General features: G+C 50.0%; 1 protein-coding gene across 3 annotated transcripts in view; it reads left to right on the top strand.

Annotated features, from left to right (window-relative positions):
• Positions 1-16562, top strand: part of Crtac1 (cartilage acidic protein 1) — a 145316-nt gene that overhangs the window by 106698 nt on the left and 22056 nt on the right. For all 3 annotated transcript variants that reach the window (XM_005407644.2, XM_005407643.2, XM_005407641.2), the window contains exons 6-11: positions 5659-5793; positions 9421-9566; positions 11353-11489; positions 14997-15079; positions 15812-15912; positions 16353-16521. In XM_005407644.2, the coding sequence (XP_005407701.1) occupies positions 5659-5793; positions 9421-9566; positions 11353-11489; positions 14997-15079; positions 15812-15912; positions 16353-16521 (771 nt within the window). The remainder of the gene's footprint in view (positions 1-5658; positions 5794-9420; positions 9567-11352; positions 11490-14996; positions 15080-15811; positions 15913-16352; positions 16522-16562) is intronic.

Genomic DNA, 16562 nt, shown 5'->3' with positions numbered 1-16562 from the left:
GAGCACACATGTGACTGGGATTGCTTCTCCATGAGCCTCAGTTTCCTCACCTAGGAAATGGTGGTAATGGAAGCCAGGGGTTGTGGAGATGGTGCTCAGAGGACGCAACATTTCAGTTAGATGAGCAGAATACATTCTAGACATCCAGTGCACAACACAGTGACTACAGTTAATAGCAATGCATTGTATTCTTGCAAAATGCCAACAGGATAGATTTTCAGCATTCTCACCACAAAAATCACAAGTATGTGAGGTGATGAATATGTTAATTAGCTCAACTGAGCCATTTCACCATGTATACATTCTTCAAAACATGTCATTACACTGTAAATATATGCAATTTTTAATTTCTCAGTTAAACACAGAAAGAAAGTGGTGGTGACAAAACACATTGTGAGGTGTCATGAAACTGACGTGAGCTGCATGTGTATGATGCCAGCACAGGGACCCAACCACTGCTACTAGAGGAACTCTTCCTGCCACTTTCACCCAGTCATTTCCTTACAGCTTCTTCCTGCTCCTCACTGCTGGAAGTGAGCTCGGGCAGGGGCACCCGCCTGCACCACCAGGTAGCCAAGGTTTGAAAGTCTCCCAGCCAGGGAATAACGGATGGAGGCTGTCCGGGAGCATCTTGCGGAGACAGGCCAGGAAGGACCAGGGGAAAGTGGGAGCAGTCTGAGCAGCATCTGTAGGGTCACCAAGCACCAACACAGACATACTCTTTCAGAACTTTCAGGAAATTTAGATGGGAGACACTGATACCATCCCGCCCTTTACCCTCACACCTTCTTCTCCAACACGCACCTGCTCATACCCTACTGCCCTTTTCTACCTCACATCTCCCAGTGTCCAAGTGCCACGTTTTACAATATCCTGGATGTTCTTGGTAGCCCATGGACCTTGACATCCACCAGCATGCTATTTCCAACAAGACTTCAGCACATCAATGCCATGTGTTCAAGATCCTTGGCTGACAGGCCTTGCCTCGAAGCCTCCACGGGACAGAGAGTGCAGGAAACAGCTCCCAGCACCCTAATCCAGCATCTCTCTGGAGGATGCAGGAATTGACAGGTAATACTAGAAAGAACCTCAGAGATCTTACTTCCTCATCCATTTCACAGGACAGGGACTGAGGCCTGACAGACACACTTTCCAAGTTACTGAAGCCAGAGAGAGGCAGGGATCAAGTGAGAACTGAGAGGCCTTTCATAGCACCATAAACACTGTGCTGCTTTGTCCCTAATTGCCAAGACCACAGTTTGGAATAGCTCCGCAGTGCACAGCCTATCCCACAATTTTTCCCTTCCCCCCACCTGCAGCAGGCCAGAGGGCTGGCCCACACACAGCGTGAGAGAGAGATCACCTGCTCCTGAATCATACTAGAGTCTGTACTGCTAAAGTGTAAGTTCATAGGTCTGGGCGTGAGGTTCTTGAGGACAACCAAGTCTTCCCTGTGGGGTTGGGCCTAGTGAGCAGATTATCAGGAGAGCTGCAGTGTGGCGGGAGGGGGAGCCTGTTTCTCCTCCAACCGCACCCTCCCACCCAGCAGAAGTGCTTGAAAGGAATAGGAAGGGAGGAGCATTCAAAGCCCAACAGTCTAACAAGGATGGCTTTGAAGCTTGAAAGTGCCGGGGAAAAAGTGATACCAGTATTTTTCACCCAGCAGGTGGTAAATAGTCCCAACTAATGACTATATGGCACCTGACATTTTCCAAAGTACCTTCCAAAAACCATCTCAATATTTATGACAGCCCTGAGAAGGAGCTATTATTCTTACCAGTCTTATGCCATAAATGAAAAGACAGAAACCCAGTCAGGTTAAGTGATGTGCCCAAGGTCACACAGCCCAAACTCGGACTTGCTGATCCCACGACCTGAGGTCTCACCACCAGTCTGGCCTCTCTAGCCTTACCTGGGGAACTTTTTTTTCCAGAGAGGATGTGCTGGCTTCACATATAAGAATTAATATAAAGTGGCATCAACGCCCTACTAGGACATCCTCCTCTAAGGCTAAATAAAGATGTCTCTAACAGCCCCCTGGTGGCTCCATATGGTATGTCCCAACCTGGGGAGGTGGAGGAAAGGGCAGATGTGACAAAGGAGGAAGAAGAGGGGATAGACCTGGTGGAAGATCCTTGCTAGTGCCTTTGTCGTTGTGAGCAGAAGCAGAAGTGCAGGCTGTACTTACAGTGGTGGATTTCACTGGTTTGAAGGGGACTTAGACGTCAGTCTGGGAGTAGAGATCCCCTGAGGCCTCAGCAGTGGGTGGCATCCCTGCCTTGGACCCCAGCTTGCTCCTCGTCCTAAGACTGCAGGCGCTGGTGCCCAAAAAGCTGGCTCCTTGACTGTCAACTCACCTGCTTCTCAACTGTGCCACCAACTTGCCAAAAAGGAGTTGTGGGTAACGTCTCTGTTATGGTCCAGTTGCCATGGCAATAAATTGCCACTAATTAGTAGTGTGGTTACCATGGCAATTTTCTAGTAATTACAGGTTACAAATGGTGCAAGGCTTCAACCCAACCCAATTAGTTAATTAGAAAGATTTAGAAATTTGTCCAAAAGGGAAATAACCTGCTTTGTAGAAAATGAAGGGAACGTGTCACAGCTTGGGAGCCAAAGGCAGAGAGGAAATTGGAAGATGCCAAAATGGAGAGGAAGGACAAACTTGCATGGTAGCAGGTTCTGTGTCCCATTTGGGATTTCCAGGGCCCTGGGCTAGGCCACCGTCCTCTCATAGGAGCCCACTCACGGGCTGGGGTCTGCAAGACCAGGGCAGGGACAGCTGCCAACAGCCACTTAGCAGCTCCCGTTTTAATGAGCAGAGGTGGTGCTAAGTTATGGTTCAGCACCCTTCCTGCTGGCCTTACAAAAGCCTCTGAAAGCCTCTCACCCCACTTCATGTAGGAAAGTAATGCCATCTTGGAGGACAATCATCAATCAGTAGCAATGTGAATTAAGAGTCCAGTTTTCATGAGACTTGGACTCTCCTAGAGAGCTAATCAGTTTATCCGGGGAGAATTCCCAGAGGCAAAGGCCCAGAGGGTGTAAAGAAGAATCTAATCATGGAAACATTAACAATGGTAATGCCTTTGCCCCACCCTGTACCCCTGAATGCCCCTTGACCTCCTCCTGTGGCATCTGTCAGGATGGGAGGAGCTTAGGAGAACACCTTTCTCGAATTAGCATAGCACTTTGAGGAAACTTCTGCCCTACCCAGAGGTAGGTGGTGGGGAGCCTGGCCCATCATCACATAGCTCTGCCTAATCTCTCACTTACCAAAAAAAAATTCTGGAGTACTCTTAGAACTATTCTTGCTATGCTAAATAGCTTTTTAGAGTAATATATTTCAAATGTTAATGTGCACACAAACCCCTCAGGGGTCTGTTAGGATGCAGGTTCTGATTCCATAGAGCCTGAGAGTCTGCGTTTCCAACAAGCTCTCAGTGCCATTCCTGCAGCTGGTGCAGAGGCCTGACTCCTGCTCAGAGGGTCTGTCTACAAAGTCCTTTCATCTCTCTCAACTCATTTTTCAAATTAACATCTAAAAAGTGTATATGTTTATCATGTAATGTGTGATGTTTTGACGTATGTGTGCAATGTGGAATGACTAACTCGATCTAATTAACATTTGCATTATCTCACATACTTATCACTTATTTGCTATGAGGTCACTTAAAATCTACAGCACTGTCTTAGCATGTTCAAGCATACAGTGCATCATTACTAACTATAGTCACCATGGTATACAGTGGATCTCTTGAACCTAATCCTCCTGTTTAACTTTTGTGCCCTTTAACCAACATCCTCCCTCCCCTGGCCATGGTAACCTCCAGTCTACTTTCTGCTTCTGTGATCCCCATGTAAATTGATCATGCATACTGTCCTTCTGTGCCTAGTTTATGTCGCATAATACAATGTCCTCCAGGTTCATCCTTGTTATAAACGACGGTACTTTCCTCTTTGTAAGGCTCAATAATACTTTAGCGTGTAAATATGCCACATTTTCCTTATTCATTCATCTGTTGTGCAGTATTCAGGTTGATCCCCTAGGTGGGCTGCAGTGAATAATGCTGCAATGAATGTGGGAGTGTAGATGTCTCTTTAACATATTGAGATTTCATTCCCTTTCACTGTATCCTCAGTAGTGGAATTGCTAGATCATATGGTAGTTCTATTTTTAATTTTTCAAGGAACTTCCATACTGTTTCCCATAGTGACTATACCAATTTACCTTTCTACCAGCCGTCTACAGGGTTCCTTTCTCTCCACACCCTGTGGACACTTGTAATCTTTCATCTTTTTGAAAATCCCCATTCTAGCAGGCATATCTCATCTCATTTGATTCTCTCAAAAACCCTGAAGTAGGAAAGGTAGGTCAGACCATCTCCATTTTACAGATGAAAAAACTGAAGCTTAAAGGGTAATATAAGCTGCACAAGCTCCCACAGCTTGTAAGAAGCCAAGCTGGGACTGGAATCCCTGTCTTATCCTAGTCGGGCTTGTAAGAGTTTCCAGCACTGGGAGGTGTGGAGCAGGCAGAGATTGGCAAGCAGAAGCTTTATCTAAAACCTACCGGTTAAGGATAGTTTGCTCAGGACATACTAAGGTTGGACTTTTTGACACATGTAGCTCAAGTATATTCTCAGAGACTTCAAAGCCTAACGTATAGCTAACTTGTTTTCTTTCTTTTTTGTTTTTAAGTGTACTTATTGGATTTTTTCTTTGATGTGACAGAAGCAATTCTTATTGGAATAAGCAAAACAATACGAAGACATTCAAAGAAAAGGCCAACTACCATCTCCTTCCCTCCCCATCCTACCCCATAAAGGTGGCCAGTATTAATAGCTTGGTGTGTGGCCTTCCCCATTTTTCTCCAAACTCAGATAAGCCGTGTAAACATGTATATTCAGAAACGTCATTTATTTTCTTATCTTTTGATAAAAAGATCACAAAACACCATTACTTGGCAGATTGTTTATTCTTTTAACAATGTATCATGGGCATTCCTCCAAGTCAATACATATGGATCTATGCAGTCTTTTTAGGTGCTACAGAATGATCTACCATATGGATTCACTGTAATCCATTCAAGCAGTTTGCTATCAATGGACATAATTGCTTACTATGTCAAACAATGTGAAATGAGCATGCTTGCACCTATAGCTGTTACCTACAGCTGGAACCTATAGCCAGAACTTATTTTGTGTAGGTTCTTAAAGCAGGAATATACCCAAGGTTCTTGACCAGTATATGTGGGCCTCTGAGGGGTAGTAGGGGCTGTCCAGGGACCTGTGACTTGACCAAAATGGTGTGTAATTTAATTTATTGTAATTTAGCTTCTACTATTAGAAGGGAAGTGTGTTGACATTTGGGGCAAGAGCCAAGCTTTCTATGTTCCTTAGTCCCTGGAATCATTCCTGTGCTACAGAGTGACTCGGTCTGACTCCTCCTTGGCCTCATCCCCAGTGACATCAGATTTATGGAGACTGTGAGCCCAGCATTGGCTCAGGGAAGCATCCGGAAGGTTGCACTTACCCCCAGGGCTCTTCTGAGGCACCTCCATTGCAGCTTCTCACAGGCTTTAGAGGCAGCTCCATGCTCTAGCTGGACCTGGGGATTTGCTTCTGTCACTCACTCTGGGTCCATGTCCTCTCCTAGGGGGACGAGGTGTCAGCGTGGGCCCTATCCTCAGCAGTAGTGCCTCAGACATCTTCTGTGACAATGAGAATGGGCCCAACTTCCTCTTCCACAACCAGGGCAATGGTACCTTTGTGGATGCTGCAGCCAGTGCTGGTAAGTAAACATAACCCTGCCCTGTACCCTTGAAGTCCCCACGCCAGGGACTCCAGGCTGCCCTGCCCTGCCCTGGCCCAGACTTAGGGAAGTCACTTGTCAGATGTGATGCTTTCAACTCCAACTGCGTGCGCACGCACACACACACACACACACACACACACACACACACCTTTTTTGCATCTTCTCCTTCCCTGGTAGAGCTGAAGTTGGGCTGCCCTCCTGCCTGACTCCTTTCTCCTAGTGCTATACTTGGAGTGCTACCTGTCGAAAAGTCACACACACACATTACACAAACACACACTCATACTCAGGCCACAAGAAAAAAGAATCAGGGACTCCTGACCATTGTCATTTTCCAGTAACTGGCCCTGGTCCATGATCCTCCGGTTCTACTTGTCTCCCAACATCAATTTCCCCTTCAAGCTGTGTCTTCCCATGTTGGCCCCCACCCCTACTTATCTTAAGCATTCAGTTCAATCCCATAGCCATTTATGAAACTTTTTCCAAGTGCCAGGTTTGTGCTAGGAGCTGAGGATGCTGCCCTAAATAAGACTGAGGCCACCCCACATATAGAAAATGCAGACCTTCCTGAAACAGGCATTGTCTTGGTTACTTTGCTGTCATTGCTGAGACAAAATACCTGACACCCAAAATTAAGGAAGGAAAGGTTTATTTAGCTTTCAGTTTGTGGAGGTTTCAGTCTGTAATCAGCTGGCTCCAAGGCGGAGTGGCATGGTGAGGGGCAACAGTTCAAGGCAGCAGAAGACAGAAAAGGCAACAAGAGCGAAAGGGGGAATAGCAAGCCTCTTTTCCTCTGTTATACTGCAAGCGGACTACCCATCCCCCAAGGAAGGTGTAGCACTCACACACAATCTCCACCCCCTCCTCTTGCACAGGATGAAGATGTTTACAAAGTGAAGACCCTGGTCCCCTGCTGAGTTGCTTTTTTAAACTTCTAAACTTCTCAAGTTGACACAATGCATCAACCATTACAGACATATACACCAACAACTATAAAAAGTAGGGTAAGACCCACATAAAATAGGACCCATGACCCCCAGCTCTGCGGCCCTTCCTCCCTTTGTGCTCACCCCATAAACTTCAGGGCCTTTGCACCTTCTATTTCCTCTGCAGGACTGCCCTCTCTCTTGTTTGTCCACAAAACATCTATGTATCCTTTAACACTCAGCTCAAATGTCACTGTTATGAATCTTTTCCTGACTCCCTCTGTGCTACTTGGCAGAGATTGGCCCTTCCTCCTCTGTATTCCCACTGCCCCTTACATGAGCTTGTCACTCAGGGTTCTACATTACCCTCATGATTGGTCTATGAGATCTAAAGGGACTGGGACACTGTTCTATTCCTTCTTGATATAATGCTTTGTACCCAGTGCTCATCCAGTACAGTTTGCTAAATGACAGAATGGATACCTAAAATTTGGTGGACATAATCAGTCTGTTCTCCAGCCCCCCTTCTTACCCATGTCATCCCCACATTGCCAACAAGTGGAAGGTGGGGAAGACATGGGTAGGGAGAGAATAATTTCACCTCCTTCTTGGACACATAGGGAAGAGGTGATTGGGGATCTAGGCTATATGTCAAAGGCCAAATCAGCTTCAGCTGTTGCTGACAGCTGGCATCAAATCCCTGAGCATGTGCTGATCCATTGTCTCTGACCCGAGTATCTACTCCCAGAGCTTCCTGCTTGGGAGTCTCCATTCGGGGGAACTCCTGTCCAGAACACCCACCTGCCCCCAAAGTGTAGCCGATCAGCCCCTGGCCCTGCTTTATGTCTGCTTTCCTGGCAGAGCTGAAGTTGGGCTGTCCTCCTGCCTGACTCTTCTCTCAGGGCTACACTTGACAGCAAGCACTCTGGCTGCTGAGAAATCATAGAGCAAAGGAAGAGGTGGTGGAGGGAGCCTAGGGGATGTGAAGAGATGTTACAGAGATGGAAGCAGAGGCGAGCAAACAAGGTGGAGTGGCAGAAGACACTGGGCAGGAGAAGAGAGGCAAAGTGCTAGGCCCGTAATTGAAAGTCAGAATGATGGCAGGGGCTTAACGAGACATGTCAAGAGGGCATCCGTCACCCAAACAGATGCTGCTAAGACAGGCAGCCTGGCACCGATTAGTCCTGTGAAAGGGAACCAGCTCCTTGTCAAGGTGCCTCACAGGTAGGAGAGAAATGGGCCGACATAGAAGGCCACCGACACTTGGGCTGGGCAGGTTTGCTGAGAACTAATGGGGTATTAATCCTAGGGAAGGAGGCTGCCCTCAGTGCTGTGCAAACCTTCTTTCTCAGTGTGAGTCTCATCGCCTCCTCTTCCATCCTGCCCCATCCCGCAGGCCCTTTCCACCTCATGCCTCATGAGGACACCGGCCTCCAGGCTTCTCAGGGGCCCAACTTCTGCTTTCTCCTGGCTCCCACCCTCAGGATTTCCCTGTGTGCAGCTGTGACTGCCACCCCCATTATGTTGTCCTATTGCCTGCCACCCGGGAGCCTGCTGACCTCCAGCTATTTGTCCTCTGAAAGAGTCAGCTTTTTCTATGTCTGCACCTGGCCTGAGGAGCAGGCATGCCTCGGACAGCCAGGAGGTCAGGCCATCACTCAAGCAGAGCCACCTTCCACCCTCCCCTAGGGCCAGCCCACTGGTAAATGGTAGGCAGGTGACACTGGACATAGGTCTTTACAAGGCATGCTCTGGATTTCTCTGTCATAGCTGAAGTATTTCCTCTGCCGTCACCAGCATCCCCAGATTGCCTGCTGTCAAATTATTTATGTCTCTTCATTCATTCAGCAAGTACTTACTGAAAACTCCCAGACAGGCAGGCTGAGGCAGCTACTGCATGCACACGGGTGAACCAAGAAGATAGTCCTGACCTCACAGAGCATCAGGTCTGGCAGGAATACTGGGTTCCAACAAGTGAAACAAAAAGGGACATAAAGGCACCTTGTGATCAGCACTGTGAAAGAAGAGACCAGGGATCTTGGCACAATGGGTGAGAGGGGCTATGTACATGAGGTCACTTGGGAAGGCTTCCCTAAGGAGGGGATGCAGCTAAAAGCAGAAAAACAGAGCTCGATAACTGTGCGCCTGGGAGGCACCCATGTGGAGTCCAGCTGAACAAAGGTCCAGAAGCTGGAAAGAGCTTGGTTCACTTGGGGTGTGGGAAAAACATGAGTGGCCAGAGCTCAGTGAGTAAGTGGGAAGGTAGGCAGGAGCACAGTGAGGCAGGGCCTGGTGATTTCTGGACAGAAATTTGAACTTGACCCAAGGGTACTGGGGAGCCCTTAAGAGGCAAGACAGTGACATGTTTCACTTAATATCTCCCAGGCCATGTTGGGATGGCCAGGAGATGATTTGGTCCACTGAAAAAATTTCCACTTTCCTTCCTCAACTCATACTGCCTCAAATTGAGTACAGTGTACGTGCTGTACTGTCCCAAAAACAAGTCTCCAGTCCCTTTTGCTAACAGATGGCTGTTCCACCTTCTGCCTCTGTGGAGAGCTTGTGAGACACAGCTGTGTCTTCCCATCTCCCAGGCGGGCATCTCCCTTGTTGCTCAGGGTGAGTATTCATGAAGTATGCAGGGCTACCATCCTGAGGCCCCTGCCTCTCCCCGCAGGTGTAGATGACCCCCACCAGCATGGGCGAGGCGTCGCCCTAGCTGACTTCAACCGAGATGGAAAAGTGGACATCGTCTATGGCAACTGGAACGGCCCCCATCGCCTCTACCTGCAGATGAGCGCCCAGGGGAAAGTCCGCTTCCGGGTAAGAGGTGCCTCCCTGATTCCCTCCCCTCGCTGCCAGGCCTGAGGAGTTGGTGGCTCTTCAGGTCAGAGTGAAGATAACACGCAGGAGATGACAGGCTCCAGCCTGGGCTTTGTGGAGACCCTGGACTCAGAGTAGAGAGGTGGGCAGGTGCCAAGGAAGAACAACCTCCACGGTGGCTGGAGCCCCCTCTGGTGGATCAATCTCTGGATAGAGGCCATTGTTTCTGGAGGCTCCTGGAAGACCTGACCCGAAGCTTCAGTCTGGGCCCTCCAAATTGAGGCTCAAATCCAGGGTGGAATATCACGAAAGAAGGGAAGAGGGGCCACAGAGTTCCCAAGGCTGACCTTATAGACAGATAGTGGGCTGGGAGAACCCTTCCTGAGCCCTCTTCCTGGGTGTCAATAGACTGTGATGCTGAGAATTTCTCAAAGGGACTGTTCCCATTAATGGAATTGCTACCACCATGAGAAGCTTGAGTTGGGCCTTACCCAGGGAGTGAAACAGAGAACATGGATCATTGAAGCCGATATTAGGCAGCCAGCATTGTTCTGAAAGTACTTGTCTTGCCAAGAACACCCAAGGGGATGAACAAGTTCCAACTGTTTTGTGTGCCCGGGGAAGTCTACAGGGTCCTTCATGATTTGTGACCATGGAGAGGTCCCACTACAAGTTCCTGCCCTGTAGGAGCCACCTTAGGTCCCTTCCTACAGAGGCTTGAGACCCAAGCTGTCTGGGTGAAAAGGAGGCACGTCCTGAAATCAGGGCTCCAGATCCTGGGCTCCAGGATGACACCCATCTTTACTCAGCTGTTGTTCTAACTCAAGTCCTCAATGTAGATAATTTTGCTCTCCTTCCCTCCCCTCAGGACATCTGACAGTATCTGGGGACATTTTTAGTTATCACAGCTAGGGAAAGGGGTACAGTGGGCATGCAGTGACTAGAGGCCAGGGATGCTGCCGAACGTCTCTCAATGCACATGGCAGCCCCATACCAAAGAATCATCCAGGCCCAAGTGTCCATGTGCTGGGGTTAAAGAACCTTTAACCTTCTGAAAGCCCCTCACAGAACTCATAGGAGCAATCAGCATCATAATAATAAGTGCCCACTTAGTCAAGTGCCTCCCATGTGCCAGGAACTGTGCTAAGAGCTTTACATACATTATCTCAGAAGCCCAGGCATTCAGTCAGGGCAATCCCAAGGGGCTGTGTAGGTTTCCATTTTTATAAGATCAATAGATCAGAAATGAGTTAGAGATCCTGAGATCTCCTTGTTCCTCAGCTGCTAAGGCCCTGCTCGTCCCACCCTGACCAGCTGACCAAGCCCATCATCAACTTGGTGCGGTGCTGATGCAGCAACTCAGTCCTCCCTCCCTGTTCTCCCCGGTCAGCTCACCGACTAACCCAGGCCAGCTCGTTCCTGTGGCCAGCAGAGCAGGCCTGCACCCTAGAAATATTGGCTGTGCCCTTCTTATCCCTGTCTATTTGGGCCCTGGCATTTGGACAGGCTCCCAGGTTCTGTAAGGGGCAACCCTACCTACAGTAAGGCTACACTGTTCAGAAACAAAAGTTCATCTTGCACAGCTCTTTTCCTCTTTTAGAGGCAGATCCCTTACCCAGACCTTTGTCTGGTTCATGTTCTAAAGGCAGCCACCCAAGTCCCTCATGCAGAGGTGGGACGGGAGGTGTGGGACTCTTGGCTTTGTGTCCACACACACAATAGAAGGGGTGGCCTCCTGCCCAATCCCACTCTCCTGCGCGCTCACCCGCCGCCCTTTCTCCTCCAGGACATTGCCTCACCCAAGTTCGCCATGCCCTCCCCTGTTCGCACTGTCATTGCTGCTGACTTTGACAATGACCAGGAGCTGGAGATCTTCTTCAACAACATTGCCTACCGCAGCTCCTCTGCCAACCGCCTTTTCCGGTATGCACTCCAGCCTAGTGGCTGGGAGCCAGGGGTTAGGATTCAGAGGGGAGGGTTGCAAGGCCAGGGAAGGAAAGAACAGAAGAAAGAGAAAGGAGGGGAGGCCAGAGGCTGAGCAAAAGGCTGCAGGATGGAGGGAGAGTCCTGGACTATTGCCAGGACAGGGCCCAGACTGTGCCCGTCTCCAGCTCCATGAGCTAGAAACCCCCACCACAAAAGGCTTAAAGGTCAAGTCTTTGGGTGAACCCGGGTTAAGCAGAGAGGCAGGTTTATTTACCACAGATTTCTGGAGCCTGTATCTAGACCACAAGTGTTTCAACTTTCTAAAAGATAAATGGAGTGTTCCAAATAGATTTGACCACAGAACATATCTTTCAAAGGCTTACCTCTCAGGACTGGTTCTCTGCAGAACAGCCTTTGGGAAACATCACAGGGGACAATGAATGGTTGAGAAAGAAAAGGGAGTTTCGAAATCCAAGGAAGCAGCAATCCCCTGAGCACAGTGTCTGGAAAGAAATGTAGAATCTCAGAGGTGACATTTCTCCCCAGCAGGCCAGAGACCATTAGCATCAAAGTCACTCAGGGTTCCTATTGTTCAGCATCCCAAGGCCCACCTCAGACCTCCAGGGTCAGAATCATAGAGGGTGAGGTACAGAAATCTGCATTTCTAAGAAGGGCAGCTGGCACCAGATGATTCTTATCACACTCGTAAAAAAACATTGCTGGGAAGAAACCTCAGGACTTGTGACCAGAGGTGTCTCTGTTCTGGGCCTAACAGATACGAATGGGGTTCATGACCAGATGGGGAGAACTGGGAGGACCAAAGGTCTTGGAGCCAGGAAAATGGGTCAGACCACCTGCGTGGCCCCCTGGGGTCCCTAACCCCTCTCTCAGGAAGGTCCAGCTATTATTAAAACGTGTAAGTTGTGACTAAGCGTGTTTTAAAATATAATTATTAACCAAGCATCAATCCTGACTGGATGTAATCACCCCCCAAAGGCACCAGATTTACTAATTAGGTGCCTTGCAAAAAGCTTATTCACAACTTCCAGATTAATTGCGGAAGATCAATTGCTCGTTAACAGAGACACTGCTTTCCTTCTCTGGCTAATAAAGTGTCACTTGCCAGGGCCCCTAAGCCCCTACTAGTCTAGTGCTCTGATCTCAGTGGCCTGAGAACCCAGGCGCCTCCCCTCCCTGCCACCTCCTTAGTCTGCTGCCAACCTCTAAGCCTCTCCATGCTGGACATGGGCTGGCACAGGCTGCCGGTGGACAGTCACCACGTGGTCACCCAGTGGGGTAATGTTTGCTTCTACACAGAGGCAGCAGAAGCCACCTCTTAAGCATGTGGCTGGGCCTGAAGTCCCTGTGGCAGATGGTTGGGTCTGAGCACATAGCTCAGGGTCTACTGCTGGGACTGTGCTCAGCTGGCAGTGCCAAAAGTTAACCCCCACCTGTCCCCCTCCACACAGGCTTTTCACCTGTTGCTGAACAGAACATCAGAGCATCATGGGCTCCTTGAGCCTAGTGCTCTCTTGAGGCATAGCCAGGCACTGGGAAACCAAAGCTTCAGGTACACAAGTCATCAGGCCCTTTAATGATGCCAGGGGCCATTCGTCAACCAAACCAGGCCCAAACCAAAGTGAAAGAGGCACCATTAATAATCACAGCAAGACACCAGTCGTAACAGGAACTCTTCCAGGCCAACTGGAGTGTGTGTGGTCCCCCACTTCTGCATCTAAATGTGCCTCTGATCTGTCTTCAACTCTCCCCCTACACCACTCTCTGGTCCCTCTGGGGGATTCTTGTACCACCTCCCACCCTTCTCCCTCTCCCAGTGTTTAGTCCTACAGAGCAAGCTGCAGGAAATGTAAATCTACATATACCTGTCTTCTACTTACCACCCTGTGGAGGCTCCCTGTTGCTTTCAGATAAGGTCCCCAGCCTCTGGACTCTCCCGTTTATACCCAAGCACCAGGCACCTGGGCCTCTTTCAGCACTGGGCTCTGTTGGGCCTGGGCCAAGGCACTGACCACACACTCTAGGCCCTGAGCTCCTTCTTCATCTGAGTGGCCCTGCCCCTTACTACACTGGCCTCTACTTAGCCAGCCTTCCTCCGATTGCCCCCATCTGGGTGAGCACAGCTCCATGTGCCCCCTGCCAGCCTCCAACCCTGTGCATGGTGTCTCCCTATTGACGTGACTCCTAGCTCCGTCCCCACTGATCGCTGTACCTCATGCCCTCATCAAAGCCTGATGCATGGAAGCTGCTACAGAAGAATGTGTTCGCTGAATACAGAAACTCAGTGCAACTGCTGGGTTTTCTCCTTGGAATTTCTTAATTTCTTTTCACCTGAACCAAGAGGTGTCTGCCCAGCTGTGGCAGAACCTCCATGGCAGAAGTCAAAGGAACCATGGGCATCAGCAGGTTGAAGCATCATTCTTCCATCGGATGTGCACACACTCATGTACACTACACAAGTCCACCACCGATGTGCTATGGTGTGCAGAAACACACGTGGACATACTCAGCATGCATGCCCCATGTGGCAGAGGAAACCTCATGGGCATCTGTTCAACCCTGCACCACCTGCAGTTCTGCCAGCCCCCTCTGCCCTCCAGCTACCTTCCAGCTCGGGGGACCTTGTCCCCCTCCTGAAAGCACTGACCACATCCCAGTCCTCTTAGTTCTCTGTGCTTTGGGCAGACAGTGTGGCAGGGTGAGGGGTGCAGATTCCTCATGCACCTGCTTCCCCTCTTCCTCTGCACTGTCAGGGCTGAAAGAATGTAATGACAAGAAAAGTTAGAGAGTGAAGCACAGACCATCACCAGCAGTAAATTTAATGTGGCCACAGGGAAGGACTTTGATAGCAGATGTCTCTGAAATAAACACATATGACCAAGATTCAGAGTTCAAAATAGAACCCTTGCAACCCGCAGAGAAGCCTTTCCTCCTGTTTGCCTCTGGAATTCACCCTCACATCCCGCAGACATGTGCTTGGAGCTTTCTGAGAGCTGGGCGCTGTGTTAGATGCTGTGGGAGATGCTAAGATGAATAATACAAGGTCCCAGCATGCAGAGAGCTCACAGACCAACCGGGGAGATAAGATGCATTCATACAGAACGTGAACACAAGCAGGAAGTGATAAAGGCCACAAAGGCGATAAAGGCAAGTCAGGGCATAGAGGAGAGAGCATTTGCACAGAGCTTGAACTCTTGGTAGTGTCCAGAACTAGGAAACCCAGCGCCACTTGAAAAGTGAAGGTCAGTTGAAGGTACTTGTGCCCGTGCCCCTCTCTATCCATCAACTGCCCTTCCCCAGACTGTCTGTAATTCATCCATTAGAGAAGGAAAAATCAATATTTACCAACATAAATTAAAACCCAAGAAGGGAACCACTAGAGTGTCAGCAGGGTCTGTGAGCACCCAGGTGAAGGGACAGATGGAGCAAGTGCACCTCTAGGACCCCTGTGGGTTCCCCCGGAGCAAGCCTGTCTCCCTCCTGCAGCGTCATCCGCAGGGAGCATGGAGACCCCCTCATCGAGGAGCTCAATCCCGGTGATGCACTGGAGCCTGAAGGCCGGGGCACAGGTGAGGGCACCTGAGAGTTGTGGCCTGCACGCCCCCATCTTGCTGTTCCCTGCACCCTGGGGCAAAGGCAGGAGGCCCAGCACAGCCAGTACCCCCACAGGCTCTTCCTGTCCCTACCACTCTGAAAGTCAAGACCCAAGGGGAAGGTGACAGCAGAAAGGGAGGAGCCCTGGGCACTGCCAGGTAGGAGGCAGAGGAGAGGACTGTCCCCCTTCAGTCCCAGGGCTGCTAGGACTCGGGGCAGGAGTCTGGGTCTGTGGGAAGTAGTTTCTCTGGCCAGACCTTGCCACATGGGGGTGGGGAGGAAAAGAGTGGGTCCCTTCTGCTCCCAGGCAGAGGGATCATCATATCCACCCTCCTCACTTTCTAGGTTGTAACAAGGACCAAAAGGAGACCAAATATATGCAAACTGTTGATAAACTGACAAAGAAAACCCTCCTGTACAAATATAAAAGTATATTAGTCAAATGATAACAGAAAGAGCAGTGGGTGAATAACTTGCACCCACACCCTCCATGCTACGTCCAAGGGAAGGAAGAGGAGTTGTGTACTGTGAATTCCGACCCAGCTGTTAGAAGTGAGACAGACCCGAAGCCCCATCCCCCTGTCCCAGTGCTGAGCTCTGTCTTACCTCCTCTGCTCAGGACTGTGGTGGCTGGACCTGGCTGGGAGCGCCTTTCCTCTGTGGGTCTGCTTGCCATTGGCCAGCGGTGAAATCTGCATTGTTTGTAGGGGGCGTGGTGACTGACTTCGATGGAGACGGGATGCTGGACCTCATCTTATCTCATGGAGAGTCCATGGCTCAGCCGCTGTCTGTCTTCCGAGGGAATCAGGTGTGCACCAACCTAGGACCCATAGATCCCTGCTCAGTGTGTTCCTTGGGCCCAGAGCACAGGAGCCTAGGGTGCTTGCTGGCCAGCCTGGTGGGAAATATAAATCCCAAGCCTGGAGAAAGCAAATCAATCCCCAACAGCCCAGTATACCTCAGGAAGGCCTGCCTGCCAGGAGAAGCCCTGGGCCCCTCTGTCTTCCACTGTCACTTCTCTGCCAAAAATGTTTTTCCTGGGTCTCTTGGCCCCTCCCAAGTGCCTCTCCTTCTTTTCAGCTGACCTGCCTTTTCCTTGTTTCTCTTCCTTGCCTCCTCTTTCTCTTTCCTCTGCCCCCTTTCTCATCCTCACCCTCATCTCCCTGTCTCCCTCCTTGTCATCCCTCCCCTCCCTGTTCCTCCTGCCCACCTCGCTGATGCTGTGCCTGTCTGTCTCCCTCCCTCCAGGGCTTCAGCAACAACTGGTTGCGAGTGGTGCCACGCACCCAGTTTGGAGCTTTTGCCAGGGGGGCCAAGGTCGTGCTGTACACCAAAAAGAGCGGGGCTCACCTAAGAATCATCGACGGGGGCTCGGGGTACCTTTGTGAGATGGAGCCCGTGGCACACTTTGGCCTGGGTAAGTTAGGGCCCAGTTGGGGCTCAGTGACATGATGCTTG

This window comes from Chinchilla lanigera, unplaced genomic scaffold (genome assembly GCF_000276665.1).
Source record: "Chinchilla lanigera isolate Chin_1 unplaced genomic scaffold, ChiLan1.0 scaffold00106, whole genome shotgun sequence".
In the NCBI taxonomy this organism is placed as follows: Eukaryota; Metazoa; Chordata; class Mammalia; order Rodentia; family Chinchillidae; genus Chinchilla; species Chinchilla lanigera.
The sequence above is the reverse complement of the archived record's forward strand: the minus strand, read 5'-3'. Positions and strand labels throughout refer to the sequence as shown.